General features: G+C 55.2%; 1 protein-coding gene across 2 annotated transcripts in view; it reads right to left on the minus strand.

Moving 5' to 3' along the window:
- NOTCH3 (notch receptor 3) overlaps positions 1-20034 on the minus strand; it is a 39428-nt gene that overhangs the window by 13966 nt on the left and 5428 nt on the right. For both annotated transcript variants that reach the window (XM_043467124.1, XM_043467125.1), the window contains exons 3-27: positions 19091-19233; positions 18673-19011; positions 18464-18586; positions 18150-18383; positions 17105-17260; positions 16834-17019; positions 16125-16238; positions 15787-15900; positions 14761-14994; positions 14533-14643; positions 13858-14050; positions 13630-13781; positions 13293-13406; positions 12201-12356; positions 10610-10835; positions 10023-10224; positions 9608-9761; positions 9048-9232; positions 8361-8493; positions 8020-8277; positions 7818-7936; positions 6782-7368; positions 4811-5143; positions 1185-1339; positions 886-1108 (exon numbers count right to left, since the gene is read on the minus strand). In XM_043467124.1, coding sequence (XP_043323059.1) covers positions 886-1108; positions 1185-1339; positions 4811-5143; positions 6782-7368; positions 7818-7936; positions 8020-8277; positions 8361-8493; positions 9048-9232; positions 9608-9761; positions 10023-10224; positions 10610-10835; positions 12201-12356; positions 13293-13406; positions 13630-13781; positions 13858-14050; positions 14533-14643; positions 14761-14994; positions 15787-15900; positions 16125-16238; positions 16834-17019; positions 17105-17260; positions 18150-18383; positions 18464-18586; positions 18673-19011; positions 19091-19233 — 4944 coding nt within the window. The remainder of the gene's footprint in view (positions 1-885; positions 1109-1184; positions 1340-4810; positions 5144-6781; positions 7369-7817; positions 7937-8019; positions 8278-8360; positions 8494-9047; positions 9233-9607; positions 9762-10022; positions 10225-10609; positions 10836-12200; positions 12357-13292; positions 13407-13629; positions 13782-13857; positions 14051-14532; positions 14644-14760; positions 14995-15786; positions 15901-16124; positions 16239-16833; positions 17020-17104; positions 17261-18149; positions 18384-18463; positions 18587-18672; positions 19012-19090; positions 19234-20034) is intronic.

Genomic DNA, 20034 nt, shown 5'->3' on the forward strand with positions numbered 1-20034 from the left:
ATATCACAGTGCACTTGCAAATATGTGGGTTATTTTAAAATTTCTTTTGATATTGATTTCTAACATGATTCCACAGTGATAAGAGAACAGACTCGATATGATTTCAATACCTTTAGACCATGACATTTTTGCACCTTGTTTTATGACCCTGGGTATGGGCCAGTATCTCCTGGTTTATAGTCTATGGGAACTTGAAGGTTTTGTTCCCTGATGTTGTGTGAAAATTGTATAATCTTAATTATGTTGAATTGGCTCATACTGCTTTTCAGGTCTACCATATCCTTCTGCTTTTCTGTCTATTCATTCTGTTAATTTTTTGAGTTTGATATTGAAACTCCAATGAAAAATCTTAATTTATCTACTTAAAAAATAATTGTAACATACAGTGGAACTATATGTAACTTTCTTCTGTATTTTCCAAGTCTCCTATAAATGTGCTATCATACTTTCATAAATTAAAAAATTAAAAATTAAAACAAAAAAAAAGTCAGGGTAGGTTAGAGCCAGAGGTGGTGCTGGGGCTCATAGAGGATAGGATCAGGGGGTCCAGTGAGGGGTTGGGGTGCAGACAGGGGTCATGAGGGAACACATTCTGAGTATCAGGGTGAAGTCTGAGAGGCTGGGATGGAGGGAGGGGGTAGTCACAGTAGGATTTGAGTCAGGGAACTGGGCCATACGAAAGGGGATCGAGGGCCACAAATCAGGGGTGACCCCTTAGGAATTACGGAGTCGTTGGTCAAGGAGACAAACACTGATGTCCAGGCTGGAGTCTGAAGTTAGGGTCAGGTAGGGGTCAGAGGGCAGAGTCAGGTGAAGGTGGGCTCAAGGGCTCATCAGACGCCGCCACAGTCAGGGACGGGGTGAGGGATCGGGTGGGATCCTCACTTCATGCCCAGCGCGTCTTGGCCCACGGGTTCCCGCCGGCCCTTGTGTCCCGCGGCCGTGTCCTTGTGCAGCGCGAAGCCCTCGGGGAACCAGAGGGTGCTGTGCTCACGCTTGCGGCGGGCCACCATGACGCCGAGGACCAGGAGGACCAACAGGAAGATGCCGCTGGCCGCCAGCAGCGGTAACAGCGGCACGCTTGGTTCCGGCAGCTCCACCGGCTCCCCTGCGGGCAGGAAGCAGGGGGTCTTTACCAGGGGCCCGGGCCCACCCTCATCCCCTGACCCCGGGCCGGGCCTCACCCCGCGCCGCCCGCAGTGGGTAGGGGAAGTCAAGGCGCTCCACCGCCGACAACGCTCCCAAATAGTCCGCCGCGCTCTGGGCGTCAGGAAAACAGTGGTCATTCTCGGGCGACTGCAGGCACAGCCGGTTGTCAATCTCCAGCATCACTACAGAGCTGCGGAGACACGGCGGAGGGGCGGGAGGCTCAGCAGGCGCTGCTACAAGCCCCGCCCCAGGCCCCGCCCACCGTCCCACGCCGCGCTCAGAAGAGCCTCTACTCACCAGGTCCCCACTAACTCCCGTCTGGCATCCAACCCCACCACATCCCCTCAAACTACCTTTTTTTAAATCCACTTACTATATATTTGGTGATATTAAGGATGTTTATTTTTTTTACCTGTGGTCATGGTATTACAGTGTTTTTAAGAAGAGAGCTTATTTTTTTTTAGAGAAGCATAATGAAATGTCTACGTATGAAGTGACACGCTATCTAGGAATTATTTTGACATAGCATGGGAACTAGGACAAATCGAAGGGCTAGATATGAAACAGGAATGACCTATGGGGGACTGCCCTCGTAATCCAATGGCTAAGACTCCCAGCACCAAGTGCAGGGGTCCTGGGTTCAGTTCCTGGTCAGGGCACTAGATCCCACATGCCACAACTAAAGACCCTACAAAGAAGATCAAAGATCCCGTGAGCCACAACTAAGACCCAGCGAAGCCAAATATATAAATATGTATATATATATTAAAAAAATGGCCATATGTGCTCATTGTCAATGCTTGGTCCTAGGTACCTAGATGTGCACAACCCTGATCTGTTTTTGCATATGCTTAAAGTTCTTTGCCAATTCCCAAGCCAGTCTTACTGTGGCCACCAGTGTCCTCTAAGTCATGAATCCAATGGCCATTGTTTTCCCATCAGAATCTCCTTTCTCAGGCTGGTGCATCCACCTCCTGCCTGCTATGAGCACTGGCTTCTAACAGCTCCCTTCCCCCAGAGAACTAGCCTCAGCAAAGTGGGGAGCCCTTCCCTTGGGAGGTGACACCACTTAGGGAAGCCCTAGGCCAGGGACCGACTGATGTGTACAAAACCTGGCCCTTCTGTCTCAAGGCGGGACCAACCTTACCCTCCAGAGCTCTCCAAGGGATCAGGCTGTGGCCCGATCCTGGCTGAGGCTCCCTCCTGCCTCAGTTCCTGCCCCTGTCCCATCCTGCCTCCCGATCAACCCAGAACACCCTTTCAATACATTGCCTATATCTGAATCTCCATCTCAGGCTCTGCTTCCAGGATCCCAACCCTCCAAACGTTTTCCTTCTTCAGGATACCCAGTACCCCAAGCCCTGGGTCCCCTTCTGTCTCTGCTCCTTCCGCTTCTCTTTTCTGAGCTAATTTCTTTCAGCCAATCTTTAGGACTCAGGGTCCCCATTTCATCCTTCTGTTCCCCACACGTCTCCCTACTTCTTCAAGTCCCTCCATGGCTACAATGATTGCCAAGCTCGTTGGTCTCACTCTTCAGACCCTAGCTGCCTCCTTAGGGTCTCCCCGAGACCCCCAGTTCCCTCCAGACTCTACAAGTCATAAAGTGACCCCGAATTTCCACCTGATGTCTTAATCTTTTTTAAAAGATTTTTAAAATAATTTTACTTGTTTCTTTATTTTTGGCTGTGCGGAGTCTTCATTGCTCCACAAACTTTTCTCTAGTTCTGGAGAGCAGGGGCTACGCTTGTTGCAGTGTGCGGGCTTCTCACCGCGCTGACTTCTCTTGCTGCAGGGCACTGGCTCTAGGGGACATGGGCTCAGCAGTTGCGGTTCTTGGGCTCTAGAGCACAAGCTCGGCAGCTGTGGTGCACGAGCTGAGTCCCTCCACTGCTGGTGGAAGCTTCCTAACACAGGGATCGAACCGATGTCTCTTTGCATTGGCAGGTAGATTCTTTACCACTAAGCTGCCAGGGAAGCCTTGTGTCTTCCTCTTGATGAGAACACTTCCAGCAACTCAGTCACCCAGCCAAGGACTGGCACACCACCCATCCACCCATCTCCTTCATCCCAGTCAGAGGTCCTGCTCCTCACCTCTAACTTCCAGCCCTCCTCACTGTGTCAGGGTCCTACCCTGTTCAGAAGCCACATCTCCCTCTGGTTCCTCCACCAGGTCACCAGCAGGAGAGTTTTATATTTTCCATTTATATTAATTTTGGACAGTTTGATACTGAAACTCCAACTAAAAATCATAATTTATCTACTTAAAAATGATCATAATATACACATTCATGTTAAGTGGCTTCATTCATGTCCAACCCTTTGCGACCCCAATGAACTGTAGCCCGCCAGGCTCCTCTGTCCATGGAATTCTCCAGGCAAGAATACCGGAGTAGGTTGACATGCCCTTCTATAGAGGATCTTCCTGACCCAGGGATCAAACCCACGTCTCTTACATCTCCTGCATTGGCAAGAGGGTTCTTTACCACTAGCACCAACTGGAAAGCCCATAATATATAATGGAACTACATGTAACTTTGTTTTTTATTTTTACAAGTCTCCTATATGCTTCCCTTGTGGCTCAGCTGGTAAAGAATCCGCCTGCAATGCAGGAGACCTGGGTTCAATCCCTGCGTTGGGAAGATCTCCTGGAGAAGGGGAAAGCTACCCACTCTAGTATTCTGGCCTGGAGAATTCCATGGACTGTATAGTCCATGGGGTTGCAAAAAGCCAGACATGGCTGAGCGACTTTTACTTCACTATAAATTTTATAAGTTAAAAAATAAAAATTAAAACAAAAAAGAGGGCACGTTAGAGCCAGAGGTGGTATTGGAGCTCATAGAGCATAGGATCAGGGGGTTCAGTGAGAGGCTGGGGTGCAGACACGGGTCAGGAGGGGGGCTGATCTTCTGCTCCCCAAAGGACCATTGCCCATGTCTGGAGGCATTTCTGGTTGTCACATCTGGGAGGGGGGAGATCTGTTGCCTGCATCCAGTGAGTAAAGGCCAGGGAAGATGCCAAACATCCTACAGTGTACAAGACAGAACAGCCCCTCACAGTAAAGAATGATCTGGCCCCAAATGTCAATGGTGCTGAGGTTGAGATGTGTGTATTATATGTATTATATAACGCTGTATGTACTACCAAGAAGGCACTCCCACATGTTGGGCATTTCCTAAGCAGTGAAATCAATGAAAACATAACTGGACTAAAGGCCTAACCCAGAGCCTGAAACGTATTAGGTGCTTTCTCAGATATTTCCGGAGTAAAGCCAAGTTCAGCCACAGAGTTTGAGAGTTTGAAGGGAACTTAAAAATAGCTAGGATAGGGGTTCCCAGATGTTAAGGGAAGTAAAACGCACAAGGGGTTTGGCTTCCCTGGTAGCTCAGCTGGTAAAGAATCTGCCTGCAATGTGGAAGACCTGGGTTCCATCCCTGGGTTGGGAAGATCCCCGGGAGGAGGGCATGGCAACCCACTCCAGTATTCTTGCCTGGAAAATCCCCATGGACAGAGGAGCCTGGTGGGCTACAGTCCATGGGATCGCAAAGAGTCAGACACGACTGAGCGACTCAGCACAGCAAAGGCACAAGGCCTTGTGAATGGTGCCCCTTCCCTAGCATCCGCGTGCGCCCCCCACGGCTCCCCGGGGGGTGGAGTCACTCACCCGATCACCTCGGGGGCCAGCTCCCGCCGGTTCCGGGACTCAGCGCCAGGCCCGGGCCGATGGTAAGGGAAGACCATGGCCTGACCGTTCTCGTCCAGACGGAAGCGCAGCGAGGTCCGCAGGATGCCGCTGAGCCGCTGCAGGAAGTCGGCGCTGGAGCGCAGCAGCTCCTCCGGCGGCAGCAGCACCGTGAGCACCAGGACGCCGCGGGCCAGCAGCGCCGGCACCTCACCCGCACAGTCCAGGCCGTCCCAGCCGCACTCCTCCGTGTTGCAGCCCTGGTCGCAGCGGCCGTCAGCGAAGTGGTCGGCGCAGTACTTTTCATACACTGGGCTGGGGGCGAAGGAGGGCGGGGTCAAGGGAGCCTCCCCCCAACCCCTAACCCCACACGCCCCGACCTTGCCCCCTGCTGCACGAATACACCACAAGGCACCCAAGACTCCTCAAGAAGCAGAGAACTGGAATATATCCACATGCTTGTGGAATGTATCAGGCTTTCTGCAAAACCATCCAGTTGCTTTGCAATTATTAATAAGTCAATAACTATGGACAACTGCGTCCTAGGTGCTGAGCACAGCTGTAGGCACTAAGGATATGGGTGAGGTGAAAACGTTAGTCACTCAGTCGTGTCTGACTCTTTGAGACCCCATGGATGGTGGTCCGCCAGGCTCCTCTGTCCATGGAATTCTCCAGGCAGGAATACAGAAGTGAGTAGCCTTTCCCTTTTCCAGGGGATCTTTCCGACCCAGGGATAAAATCCAGGTCTCCTGCATTGAAGGCAGATTCTTTACCGACTGAACTACCAGGGAAGTCCGCTAAGCATATGGCCCCAACAGAAAACCTAACCCACTTGAAACTGTCATTACAATGGGCAGAGGCATATATTAAAAATGATAAATGAGCAGAACATAAGGTATTTTGATTACACACCAATAAAGGCTAAATGTAAACATACACACACACAAATTAAATGCTAAGGGAAAAAATTAAGCAGAGGAAGTGCTGTGGGTGGCCAGCAAGGAGTTCACAGAGAGACTTGTGCTTGAGCAAAGACTTGAAGGAGATAAGGGAGGAGCCATGTGACTTCCTGAAGGACAAGCCAGAGCGAACAGCCAGTGCAAAGGCCCTGAGATGGGCCCAAGCCGGGGAATCTAAAGACTGAAGAAAGGCCAGGATGGCTGGAGCAGAATGAGATGGGGGAGACAGAAGGACACGCAGAGGGTCAGACAGGACAGAGAATATGGATGGATAGAGAGAATGTATGAGACAGACAGGCAGGCCTCATGAACAGACAGAGAAGGTCAGAAGAGGGGCAGGGAAAGACCAGCAGGGCCATGGACAGATGAATGGGCATATAGAAGGGCAAAAACATGCATGGATGGACATAAGGACAGAAGGGGCATGTGAATGAACAGGTGGGGCACAAAAGTGCGCAGATGGGCAGATGGGCAGATGGGGCACACAGAGGGACAGACTGGCATAGAGACAGACAGATGGACAGATGGGGTCCAAGGATGGACAAGCAGGGGTGCAGACAGACAGCTGGGTGCATAGAGGGACAAAACGAATTCACGGATGGACATAAAGGCCAACAAACAGTGTATAACGAGGGACAGATGGGGTGCAGAGGCAGACAGAAAAACAGAAAAGGCTAATGGATGGACAAACAGACTGCCACATTGATAGGCAGGGAACAAAGATGTACAGACAGGGCACAAGAAAGGGAAGACACACAGACATAAATGGCACATGGATGGCTAGGTGACGGGCACAGACAGACAAACTGCACGCGGATGGGCAGACAAGGGACACCGGGAAACAGACGGGGCAAACGAAGGCACAGCCCAACAGACAGACTGAGGACGGACTGACAGATCAAGGCAAACGGATGGACAGACAAGAGAAGCAGGGCCCACGGGTGGTCAGGTGTGGCACATGGACAGACAAGATCCCGGCTGAGGACGGACTCACTTGCAGGTGCGCTCGCGGCCGCCGGCGCGGCAGTCGAAGTTGTCGTAGAGGCAGGCGGGCGAGCTGCAGGCGGGGTCGCAGCGGCTGTTGTTGAACAGGAGCCAGCACTGCAGCGCCGCGCACTGCCGCCAGGGGTCGCTCACGCTCAGCGAGCAGTCGCCTCCGTCCCAGCCGCAGCCGGGGCTGTTGCACTCGCGGTCGCAGTTCTTGTCGCCGCTCTTGGCCTCGCAGGCGGCTCTCGGGCACGCCGGCTCCTCCGGGACCTCGGGCATCGCCACGGATACCTCGGGCATCGTCGCGGGCACCTCGCAGCGCGGCCCGGCCCAGCCTGGCGCGCAAGCGCAGCGGAAGAAGGGCGCGAGCGGCTCGGGGCGGCAGGAGCCCCCGTGGAGGCAGGGAGAGGTCGCGCAACTGGCGTTGGCGGCCCCGGGCGGCGACCCCCGGGAACCCCGGCAGGCGGGACCCGACAGCCCCGGGGGGCAGGCGCAGCGCGGTCCACGGACCGTCTGCTGGCACGGGACACCCATTGGGCACTGCAGCTCCCGGCAGGAGCGTGCCACCCGCTCACAACGCGGGCCCCAGAACGGCTGTGGGTTGGGTGGGGGGAGAGGAAAAAAAGCGCGGGGGCAGGGGATGGAGGGAGAGAGAGAAGGGGAGGAGAAAGTAGGGAAGGTAAGAGAAATGGAAAGGTGGAGAAGCGGATTGAGGGTTGAAGGGGGAGAGGGAAGGAAATATCGAGGATCAGAACTTGGGAAAGGTTGTGCCTCTCTGATCGCCCCAGGTCTGGCCCAACCTCTCCTAGCTCCCACTGCCAGCCCCACCTCACAGGTAAGCCCAAGCGTTCCCAAGAGGCCGCAACTCCAAATTCCAGAGAGACGCACACACAACCTCCAGGTAATTTCAACATTTCCCAGAAATCCTCTTCCACTTCTTGTCCCCTAAAGCGTCACCCTCCCATGAGGCCACGCCCCCTAACCCCTGCCCCACCCGCTTCCAGAGACCCCGCTACCACGGGTCACCCCCACCTACCACCTACCGGGATGCAGTGGCAAGAGAAAATCAGCACAGCCCCAGGGCCGGGGCTGGGACGGCACTGGCCTCCATGCTGACAAGGCTGAGACTCACAGGGAGACAAGACAGTCTGACAGCGGGGACCTTGCCAAGCAGGAGGACGCGGATCAGCTGCCTGTGGGAAACACAGGCAGGATCCCAGGCCAGCCCCCTCTTCCCGTGCTCACCTGTGAAGCCAGGGTGACACAGGCAGCGGAAGCCCCCACCTGGGTCCTGCAGGCAGTCCCGGGTATGCGCCGCGTGGCAGGCACCTGGGCGACACTCATTGATGTCCCCCTCACAGCGCAGGCCAGTGTATCCTGGGGGGCAGGTGCAGCGGAACCCACCCACCAGGTCCACGCAGGTACCATTGTGCAGGCACCGAGGCCCCAGGTCCAGGGCTGGGCCTGGGCCACAGTCATCCTCATTAATCTCGCAGAGCACGCCTGGAGGGTGGGGGATAGGGAACATCAGGAGGGCTCAGAAACCAAGCCTCCCCGCCTGTCCCCCAGCCCTGGTCCTGGCCTACCCAGCGTCCCTGGGGGACAGGAGCAGAGATAGTGGGCCACGAGGTCAATGCAGATGCCCCCATGCTGGCAGGGCTGGGAGGCACACTCGTCTATATCATCCTCACAACTGTCACCAGTGTAGCCGGCTGGACACTGCAGAGGGGGCGAGACAGGGACCTCCTCAGCCCAGAGGGACGCAGACGCTCCCCATGGAGATACACAGAATCCCAGGGCAAAGGGGCACACGCGGTCATCCCACGCACGGACACATGCCCAGTGAGCAGAAACACACACCCAGTGCACGGAAACACCCGGACACAGAGGGCTACGGATAACACTCAGCGCAAAGAAACACACATACAAATGTACAGGCAGTCACACAGGAGAAATACACAGATACACCCAAGCCACACACGGCCAGAGACGCACACTCAGACATTGGCACATGTGTGCCATTCATACCCATAGAGACACCATGCACAGAGACACATACGTCCAAGAAATAACGAAAGACGGAGGCAGAGCCAGACGCAGACATCCTGAGATCTACCCAGAGTGACACCACAGAGACACCCAGAGTCACAAAAGCAAAAACCCAGACATGCCTAGAGAGGGACCCTGCACTAGGCTCTAGACACACAGAAATGTGTAGCCAGACTCACCCAGGAGTGAGCAGCCCTCCGTCTCCTCCCCTGGGTGCTCCTTACCTCGCACACATAACCGCCCATGTAGCCTCGGCAGGTGCCCCCATGCTGGCAGGGCTGAGCCAAGCAGGGGTCCATCTCCTGCTCACAGTGGCTGCCGGTGTGGCCCTCTGGGCACACACAGTAGTGGGAGCTGTCCTTGTCCACACACTGCCCACCCGCCTGACACAGCTGCTCCGTGGGCACCCCTGAGCAGAGGAGAGCGGCATCAGGCAGACTCCCTCCTCCCTGCCCCCGTCATACACAGCACACCCAGCATCCCCACTAGCCTCGGTCACCAAGGCGTCACACACATTCCACTGGGTTCCCACATCCCCTCACACTGACACATACACACACGCGCACGCGCGCGCGCACTTTCAAAGCTCACATCAGCTAGGTCACACAAGGCATCGCAGACATCCCAGTCGTTTCACAGTGATAGACACACACACCACCGTGTCCTGGTCATATCCACACGCACTCACACACCCCACCACGTCCATAAGCTCTGATGCGCTCTCATTCAGCTCATCCTAGCAGGAAGTATATGCGCACACACCCAATCACACACCCCCCCTCACCGATTTGGGCTGCGGCCTCTCTGCAGGGCAGGCTCCGGATGTCACATAGCCGGCCGCTCCACCCCGGGGGGCAAAGGCAGTAGAAAGAGGACCCTGTCCGGGCACAGCGACCCCCATTCTGACAGGGCGAGCGGCTGCACCAGTCCACCAGCGTCTATCGAGGAAGGCCGGAGTGTCCACACTCGGGGACCCCTAGAAACCCTGCCCAGCTTCTCCTCCAAGGTCCTGAGCAGGCTCCAGAACGCCTCTCCAGATTTCTCCCCCAGGATCCCTGACAGGCCCCTCACCGCAATCCCTGTGTCAACTCCTCCCCAGGATCCAGGCTGCCTCCTCAACCAACCAAGGTACCCAAACGGCCCCTCCCCCAGAACATCCCTCTAGACTCCGCCCCCACGGCTCCAGTGACCCCGCCCACCTGGCACTGAGCGCCGGTGAAGCCCCCTGGGCAGGCGCAGCGGAAGCCGGGGTGGGCGGCAGTGCAGACGCCCCCGTGCATGCAGGGCCGCGAGAGGCAAGGGTCCGTCTCATGCTGGCAGTGTGCGCCAGTGTAGCCCGCGCGGCACAGGCAGGTGAAGGAGTTCACACCATCCACGCAGGTCCCTCCATTGAAGCAGGAGCTGGAGGGAAAGGCGGGGCGCGTCAGGCCCCGCCCTTCAGAGGCCCCGCCCCGCTCCTGGCCTCCCTCGGGCGGAAGTGTGACAAGACGCCAGGGAGAAGCTGAGGTCCCCCAAAGGCCCCGCCCTGTCGTGTCCCTTAACCCCAGTACCGCAGGTGCTTCAGGGCTCTGTGGAGGCCCCACCCTGGCCTGGCCTTGCTCCCGCAGGGACCAGGGTACCTAAGGGGACCTCCCAACAGATGTCCTGCCCCTTCCCGGACACGTTCCCATCAGGCATCAGAGTCCTGAAGTGAGTGTCCAGCCGAGGACTCCTTGTCCCCGGCTCCTCGGGTCCCACGCCCCATCCGATGCCAGGGTCCCCGCCCCCCAGGAGCGGCCCCACCCACCTGGGACTGCAGTCGGGGAGGTCCTGCTCGCAGCGGAAGCCGCCATAACCGGGCGGGCAGGTGCAGGTGAAGGAAGCCACGTGGTCTGTGCAGGTGCCGGAGCCGCAGGGGCTGCTCAGACACTCGTCCAGGTCTCGGGCGCAGCGGGGGCCGGCAAAGCCAGGGAGGCAGGCGCAGGAGAAGGAGCCCACTCCGTCCTGACATGAGCCACCATTCAGGCAGGGGTCTACGGTCAGAAGGGAGGTCTGGTCACGCACCTCACCCCCTGGCCTGGCCATGCCTTGCGTAGAGGGAAATCGGGAGAAAACCAGGCTTCACTGGCAGGAGCACACTTAGCCAGGGGAACCAAACCCTGTCCTCTCTGAGGCCTCATCCCCTCCCTTATCTGATGGAAACCTCCTCTATGTGGAAGGGAGGAAAGGTTTGAGAAGCTCCCAAAAGGTCCCTTTGAGCTGCCAAGTGCTAGCTGCCTGCGTGCGTGCTATGTCGCTTCAGACATATCTGAATCTGTTTGACTCTATGGACTGTAGCCCGCCAGGCTCCTCTGTCCACAGGATTCTCTGGGCAAGAATACTGGAGTGGGTTGTCATGCCCTCCTTCAGAGGATCACCCCCACCCAGGGATCGAACCCTCATCTCTTATGTCTCCTGCATTGGCAGGTGGGTTCTTTACCACTAGCACCACCTGGGAAATCCCAAGTACTGGTTGTATCTGCTTAATTCCTGAGTTTGGCACAGGAGGTCTCCTCCAGGCCTGGGCTAGTCAGTATGGTGGTCACTGACTACATATGGCTCTTGAGCACCTGATATGTGGTTGGTCCAATTTGAGATGTACTGTAAGCATAAAATAGACACCAGATAGCAGATCATGACGATTCCATATGAAAAAAGAAAAAAATAATGTAAAATACCTCAATCATTTTATATTGATTACATGTTGAAATGATAATGTTTTTATGTATTAGGTTAAATAAAATATATTATTAAATTTAATATCACCTGTTGTCATTTTGTTTGCTTTTTAATGTGGATATTAGAAAATAATTAATTCAAGGACTTCCCTGGTGGTCCAGAGGTTAAGACTACCTGCTCCCAATCAATGCAGGGGGCCTGGGTTTGATCCCTGGTAAGGGAACAAGATCCCCCATGCTGCAACTAAGATCTGGTGCAACGAAATAAATTTTTTTTTAATTAATTCAAAAATAAAAAAAGATTTTTAAAAAATAAACTAAAAAAACTTAATTCATATGTGACTTGCATTATTTGTCTATTGAACAGTGCTCCTGGTGACTCACTAAGGGGCCTATTATCTCATACTTTACATACAATTTTAACTTGCTTGCTGCCAGACGCAGTTTACAGGTTTCAGAGTCAAACAGACCTGTGCTCCTATCCTAGCTCTTCTCTCTACTCGCTGCACGACCTTGGGCAAGTCACTTAACCTCTGTGGGGCCTCAGTTTTCATGAACAAATGGAGAAAGTAAGACAACTGTGAAGATGAAATCAAAGTACAGTGCTAGGCGTACTGTAGCAACTTGATGAACATGTTCCCTAGGTCAGAGCCCTCCCTCCAAGAGCTCCCTTGAACTCACTGGGGTCACAGTCATCGATGTCCTGATCACAGGAAGGGCCACTGTAGCCCTCATGGCAGGTACAGCTGAAACTCCCTGCCAGGTTGGTGCAGGTACCATGGGGACCACAGGGTGAGGGGCTGGCACACTCATCCACATCCTGCTGACATCGGAGGCCTGGGGGTGGGGAGCAAAATAACATCCAGGATTAGCAGATGCAGGGCAGGGTCCGGGAGTACCTGGTGCTCAGGAGGAATCTTAAGACTGACATAGATGAAGGCAAGAACAGTTTGCCTCTGGGCATTTTGCACATACTGTTCTAGCACGCCCCTCTCCTTATTTCAGCGGGTGGAGAATGTGATTCTGTGATTGAGGCCTGCTCCTCCAGGCTCTCCCCAAACTCTCAGCCTGAATTCTAGATTCTCAAGCCCTTATCAAACCAAAACCAGTCACTCCTAAAGGAAATCAACCCTGAATATTCATTGGAGCTGAAGCCGAATCTCCAATACTTTGGCCACTTGATGCTAAGAGCCAACTCATTGGAAAAGACCCTGATGCTGGGAAAGATTGAGGGCAGGAGGAGAAGGGGACAACAGAGGGTGAGATGGGAGGTTGTATGGCATCACGGACTCAATCGACGTGAATTTGAGCAAACTCCGGGAGATGGTGAAGGACAAGGAAGCCTGGCGTGCTGCCCTCCATGGGGTCAAAAGAGTCAGAGATGACTTAGCAACTAAACAATGAACAACACAGCCCATATCCCTTCCTCTTCTCCTGAACTGACTACACAGGCTGCAAATGTCTCTGTCTAGCTCCGTTCCTTCCCAGAAGGAAGCTCCCTTAAAAGGCAGAACCAGGTGCAGTGGCTAAGACTCTGTGCTTCCGAAGCAGGAGGCCTGGGTTCAATCCCTGGTCAGGAAACTAGATCACACATGCTGCAACTAAGACCCAGTACAGTCAAATAAATAATAAGTAAACAATTTACTAAAAAAAAAATTTGTTTTTTAAAGGCAGAGCCGGGGGGTGCGGGTACTCCTTCTCTGGGTCCTCAGCATCACCCAGTATGGAGCAAGTTGCAGAGGAGGTGAAGGACAGAAGCAGCAACTGGTGTACCTTGCCAACCAGGGGTGCAGGAGCAGACAGCCAGCTGGCCAGGAGCAGACTCACAGTAGCCCCCATGCTCACAGGGATTCGGGGTGCAGGGGGACAGCAGCTCACACTGATGGCCTGTAGTGGACAGGCAGAGTAAGACAGTCTTGAGAGATTCCTTGATCTCATCTCCCCACAAGGTCCCCACCTTGATACCCACCTCCCAAGCTCCTGTGTAAGAGTGTGAAAGGAAAAGAAAAAAAGGGGCAAATGCAGAGAAGGAAGAGAGAATGAAGCAGAAAGGAAATAAGAAGGAAGAAGGAAGGAAGAGGCCCTGGGGAGGAAAGGTGGAGACACGCACCCTGGATACCAGGGGGACAGGTGCAGCGGAAGCCCATTCCATCACTGGTGCAGGTGCCGCCTGCCCGGCAGGGACGGGATTCACAGGCATCTCGAGTGAGGCTCTGACTGCACTGAGGGCCACTCCAGCCAGGTTCACACACACAGCGGAACCTGGTGAGGGAGGCAGTCAGGGCTGGCAGGAGGGGAGAGAAGCTGCGGGGGTCAGGGAGCTGGGGAGAGACCTCACCCTCCAGGCGCATCGTGGCAGATGCCATGACTGCAGGGTTCCTGGGCGCAAGGATGGCTTGGGGGAAGGCAGAGCGGGGGCAGGGAGCCAGGTGGGCAGAGGCATCGGAAGCCATTTTCACCATCCACGCAGGAGGCTCCCTCGCCGCAGGGGTTGGACGCACACTCGTTGATCTCCACGTTGCAGAGGGGCCCTGGGGAGCAGGCAGGCAACCTCGTCCCAGGACAAGGATAGCGGAGCCAACCAGGGAAAGGCAACCTTGCACCATTTAGCACAGTCACACCCTTGAGCAAGGACCATCTCATTTGCTTCGTAACACATCAGCTCTTGTGCAAATTAGGACAGCCACCTCCGTAACCCAGAGATACCTCGCCCCAGATCACCCTTGCCCCCAAACTTATATGAAGTCACTTTCATTTCCGCCAAGGACTGCCTTGGCCCCACTCAGAAACACCTCAACCTCTGAGTCTGAACACCTTCATGGACATACCAGGATAATCTTGAGCCAACATGGGGACACATGCCAATGAAAGAAAGCAAAATTCTCAGGGCAAAGCATGGACAATCCCTAAGGACAAGCACGTGCAAACAGAGGGGCAAAACCTGGCCAGGAAAAATAGGTGATTTCACCCTCACTCTATAAAGACCCTGTTTCCAGGGCAGCCACTTGCCCACCTGTGAATCCAGGCTGGCAGACACAATCATAGCGGTTGATGCCGTCCCGGCAGACTCCAAAGGTGCAGGGGTTGCTAGCACAGTCATCAGTGTTCACCTCGCAGTTCACACCTGGGGAAGGGGAACACGACTGGGATTGCCACCACCGTGACCTGCCAGAAACACCATTCCTGGACCCTCTGTGTCCCATATGTACTATTCCTGTCCCAGACCAGCCCCTGGCCCCACCTGTGGTGCCAGGAGGGCAGCGGCAGAGGTATTTGTCCACCAGGTCTAGGCATTTGCCTCCGTGTCGGCAGGGCTGGCTTCGGCATTCATCCACCTGGCTTTCACAGCGCATGCCGGTGTAGCCCGGGGCACAGGCGCACGAGAAACTGGCGATGCCGTCCACACAGCGCCCGTGGTGGCAAGGGTCTGGCGAGCAGTCATCCACGTTGCGCTCACACACCGTGCCCTCGAAGCCTGCGGTGGACAGAGGGTCAGGCTCCACCCACTGGCCAAGGTCCTGTCCATAGCCATGGCCTCTGCCCAATACTAACTCAGCTCTCCCTCAGGCCCGGCCCATTGAGCCAATAGGAGGCAGGCTCAGTTCAGGCTCCGCCCCTGGCTGGCCGCCAGAGGCCATCCAGCGGCAAGCTCCGAGACTTGTCCCTGGCCAGGACCCTACCAGTTAAATCATACCCCTAGCGAGACCCTGCTTCCAATCCTTACACCACCAGCCCTGATTTGCCTCTCCCTCCACTGGAGATGTGGACACATGGGAGGTTCCTGGGCTTCCCAGGTGGTTCAGTGGGTAAAGAATCCACCTGCAATGCAGGAGAGATGAGTTCGATCCCTGGGTGGGGAAGGTCCCCTGGAGGAGGGCATGGCAACCCATTCCAGTATTCTTGCCTGTAGAATCCCATGGACAGAGAAGCCTGTTGGGCTACACAGTCCATTGGCTTGCAAAGAATGGACACAACTGAAGTGACGGAGCAGAACAGTACGGGAGGTCCCTGGGGATGGAAGGGTTTAGACGGGGTCCCTCCAATCCAGTGCACATCTATCCTACCAGAGCCTTTGGGCCCACTCCCTAGCCTTACCTCTGCTTATGTCCACGATTGGCTCCTCCTCCTGGCTCTTTCAATGGTCCTGCTCCGGGCCTGCCTTGGGGCAGCTCTGTCCCCAACTTTCCCCCAAGCTTATTATTGGCCCTTTTCCCCCACTAGCCCCGCCTCCAGATTCCTGCCGGTCTTGTCATTGGCCTGCCCTCACCCTCTGCGCAGCGGCACTCGTAGCCATCCGGCTGGTCCACGCACTTGGCTCCATTCCGGCAGGGTGTGCTGGCGCACTCATCCACATCCAGCTGACACATGGCCCCACTGAAGCCTGGAGCGGGGAGTGTGAGATAAACAGAGGGACCCAGGTAGGGCCAGAGCTGTCACCCCTCACCTGTGCTGCCTGAGTTGGGTGGAAAGCCCATTTACTTTTAAATTAACTTCATAAGGTGGTATCTGCTATATAGGAACCCACTAACATGATGTTATAAGCTCCCATCCTGGAGTCTTTGCCCCAGAAGGTCTTTCTCAGGCTCCCTGGCCCAGAGTCCTCACCCGAGGGGCACGTGCAGCTGAAGCCATTGACTCTGTCCTTGCAGACCCCACCGTTCACACACGGGCTGCTCTGACACTCATCCATGTCCACCTCACAATAGGTGCCGGTGAAACCTGGAGGGGTGGAGGGAGGGGGGTCACAGCAATGAGGGTTTAGCTTCTGGTCTGAAGGGAGAGCAAGGGGGGACATACCCCGCTTCCCCTGAGCCTTGGCCCTGACCCCAACCCATCCCTAGATTCAGTTTTCAGACTCAGGCCGGATCTTCATTCAGCGTGACCCCAAATGGTTCAAGGCTTGAGACTCCATGTGGGCATGTCTTCAGACCACCTCCTTCCTTCTTCAAATTATGCCTCTTCCCCAGCTCCCAGCCAAGGGCCCACCATAGCCTTGTGCCCAGCCTCAATCTCACCCCAGCATCAGTGCCTCTCTGTCCACAGTCTCCACTGTGACCCCTACTCCAGACCCTGGTCCTGCCCTCATGTCATTTCCATCCCACAGTGCGTCCAGACTCCACTCTCAGCCCATCTGAGGTTCTCCTGACTCCACCGGACCATGCCCCCAGACTCTGCTCTGGCTCTGCCTCCCCCTCATCCCAGGCTTCAGTCTCTCACCCTTCCAGTTCTGTCTGCTCTGGGCCCCTCTGCCTGAAGGCTTTTCTCACCCCGCCTCCCAGCCTCAGGCCCCGCCCCAGCCATGCCCACCACACACCTGCCATGCAGATGCATGTAAACTGGCCTATGCGGTCCAGACACGTGGCCTGGTTGCGGCAGGGTCCTGACAGGCATTCATTGACATCAGTCTCACAGCGCGGGCCAGTGTAGCCACGGCCACACTGGCACAGGAATGAGCCCTGTGTGTTCACACACCTGCCCAGGTGCTCACAAGGGTTGGCACCTGCAAGGTGGAGTCACAGTGTGGGTGTGGGAGGCTGGGGAGCAGCCTCTCCCCTCCTTCCCTGCCCTCAGACTGCGCCCCTCACCAATGGAACATTCGTCCACGTCCTGGTCGCAAGCTCCGCCTGTGAAACCCGGTGGACAGGTGCAGATGGCCCGGCCATTGACTGGGTTCGTGTCACAGATAGCATCCTCGTGACAGGGGTTGCTGACACAAGCATCGTCCAGATGACACAAAAGTCCTGGGAAAAAGTGGAGGTCAAGGGCAGATCATCCCCCGGCTCTGCCCAAAGGTCCCACATCCCTGAACATTGTAGTGTTTTGTTTTTTTGTTTGTTTTTATTAACCAGCAGTGTATTTAGTGGGCCTCCCAAGTGGCACTAGTGGTAAAGAATCTGCCTGCCGATGCAGGAGACATAAGAGATGCAGGTTCAATCCCTAGGTTGGGAAGATCCCCTGGAAGAGGACACGGCAACCCACTCCAGTATTCTCTCCTGGAGAATCCCATGGACAGAGGAGCCTGACAGTGCTGCAGTTCATAAGCAACTTAGCATACACATACATATTTAGTAGCTATTCTCCCCCAATCATTTATTTAAAATTTAAACATACAGAAAAGTTTATTCATATACCCATCACCTAGATTCAACTATTGTAACTTTATTTTTTCTGAACCATTTGAAAATAAGTTGGAAATATCCTCATATTGTTTTTAAAATCTATTGACTCTTTTTATGATTCTAAGAGGGTCCTAGCATTAAGTTTTTGCCTCTGCAGTACCCTCTGCCTGACATATCCTGCCCTCCACTCCAAGTCCCCCTCCCAAACATCTTCTCTGATCTTTGCCCCTCCCAAAAGTCCCCTCTCCTTCTGATTCACAGTTTAGCTCTCCATTCCTGTGACTTCTTCCCTGGACTGTCTGCCCTCCCAGGCCTCTCCCAGGCTTATCCTTCACCCCAAACCCAGCTTCTAGCATAAGCATTAAGCATAAGCTTAATTAATTAAGAACAATATGTTTAATTATGCTTATAGCATAGCGTAAGTCTGACTCAAGTCAGACTCCATCCTTGGCCCCACTCAAGAGCCATCAGTGGCTCCCTGCTGCCTTCAGGGAAAAAAACAGTCACTCACCAGTTTTGCCCATGGGGCAGGCACAGTAAAAAGAGGCCACACGGTCGTGGCAAGTGGCCCCGTGGAAGCACACAGCCGTGGCACAATCATCAATATTCTGACTGCAGCTCTCACCCGTCCAGCCATTGACACACACACAACTGTGGCCACCCAGTGTGTTGAAGCAGGTGCCCCCGTTGTGGCAAGCGTTGGGCTGCAGCTGACACTCGTCCACGTCCTCCGTACAGAACTGGCCTGTGGCACACAGACGCATCAGTCCGCTTACCTGGCGCGTGCCCGTCCAGGGGCCCCCCCCCTCAGGTCCCACCGCTCACCTGTCCACTCCGGAGGGCACTGGCAGTTGTAGGTGTTGACACCATCCACGCACGTCCCCCCGTTTAGACACCGGTGCCCTGGACAGTCGTCCACATTCACTTCACAGTTCTGGCCCTCGAACCCTAGCGTGGAGCGCAAGGATGGTCACTGCCAGGCGGGCCGGCTGTCCCGCCGCCTCTGCTGCCTCCCCTGGGTACAGCTCCCTCACCAGGAAGGCAGGCGCAGTCGTAGGTGAGGTCGCCGCTCTGCCTGCAGGTGCCCCCGTTGCGGCACAGGGAGGGAGCGCAGGGCGCCGCGGCGCTCTCACACAGGGGCCCGGTGTAGCCGCCTGGGCACTGGCAGCGGAAGGAGCCGGGCGTGTTGAGGCAGGTGCCACCGTGGCGGCAGGGCCCGCCCGCCCGGCATTCGTCCACGTCGCTCCGGCAGCTGCGGCCCTGGAAGCCGGGTGGGCAGGAGCACAGGTAGCGGCCATCGGAGCCCACGGAGCAGCGGGCGCCATGGGCACAAGGGCTGCTGAGGCAGGGGTCTGGCAGGGAGCAGTCGGGGCCTGCCGGGAACCAGGAAGGGTGAGCCCAGGCCGACCACACCCTTGCCTGCCTTGGGCTCCCTTCCAGACCCCCCTTTACCTCGGAAGCCCCGGGGACAGCGGCAGGTGAACCGGGCGGTCCCCGCCACCACCGAGCTCTGGCAGACACCACGGCCAGCACAGGGGCCGGAATGGCAGGGGTCTTCCAGCTGACACCGTTCACCCACCCAGCCTGGGGGGCACCTGCGGACAGACACGACCTGGTGGGGAAAGTCAGGGCAGAACAGCCCAAGACACAAGAGAGACACACCAGACAGACCAGAAGCACACAGGTAAACAAACACACACACTCATTCATCCACGCAACAGTTTCCCTGAGCATACCTACTAGGTTCTTAGCAATGGGAATACAGCGTGCATGCTAAGTCACTTCCATCATGGCCAACTCTTTGCAACCCCATGGACTGGCTGGCTCCTCCATCTCTGGGATTCTCCAGGCAAGAATACTGGAGTGGGTTGCCATGCCCTCCTCCAAGGGATCTTCCCAACCCAGAAATTAAACCTGCATATCTCTTAAGTCTCCTGTATCGGCAAGTGGGTTCTTTACCACTAGTGCCATCTGAGAAACCCAAGGAATACAGCAGCAAACACAATTAAAGTGGTCCCTACCCTCTTGATGTTCATAGCCGGGTCTGGCAAAGAGAAGATATACAAATAATGAATGAATAAGCAACATGCAGATGGGGGGTGGGGGTGGGCGGGCGGCGGGTAGTTCAGGCCATGGGGATCATGAAGGATGCAGTTGGGCAGGGTGGTGGCCCCAGAAAAATTATGTCCATGACCAAGAACCTGTGACTGTGACCTTATTTGGAAAAAGAAATGTAATTAATGATGTAATTAAATAGAAGATGTCTAGATGAGACCATCCTGATTATCCAAGCTGGCCCTAAACTGAGTGACAACTGTCCTTACAAGAGAAAGGCAAAGACTTCTGGCCTCCAAAACTGCGAGAATAAATTTCTGTTGTTTTAAACCACCCAAGTT

The sequence above is a fragment of the Cervus canadensis genome, chromosome 4 (genome assembly GCF_019320065.1).
Source record: "Cervus canadensis isolate Bull #8, Minnesota chromosome 4, ASM1932006v1, whole genome shotgun sequence".
Classification (NCBI taxonomy): Eukaryota; Metazoa; Chordata; class Mammalia; order Artiodactyla; family Cervidae; genus Cervus; species Cervus canadensis.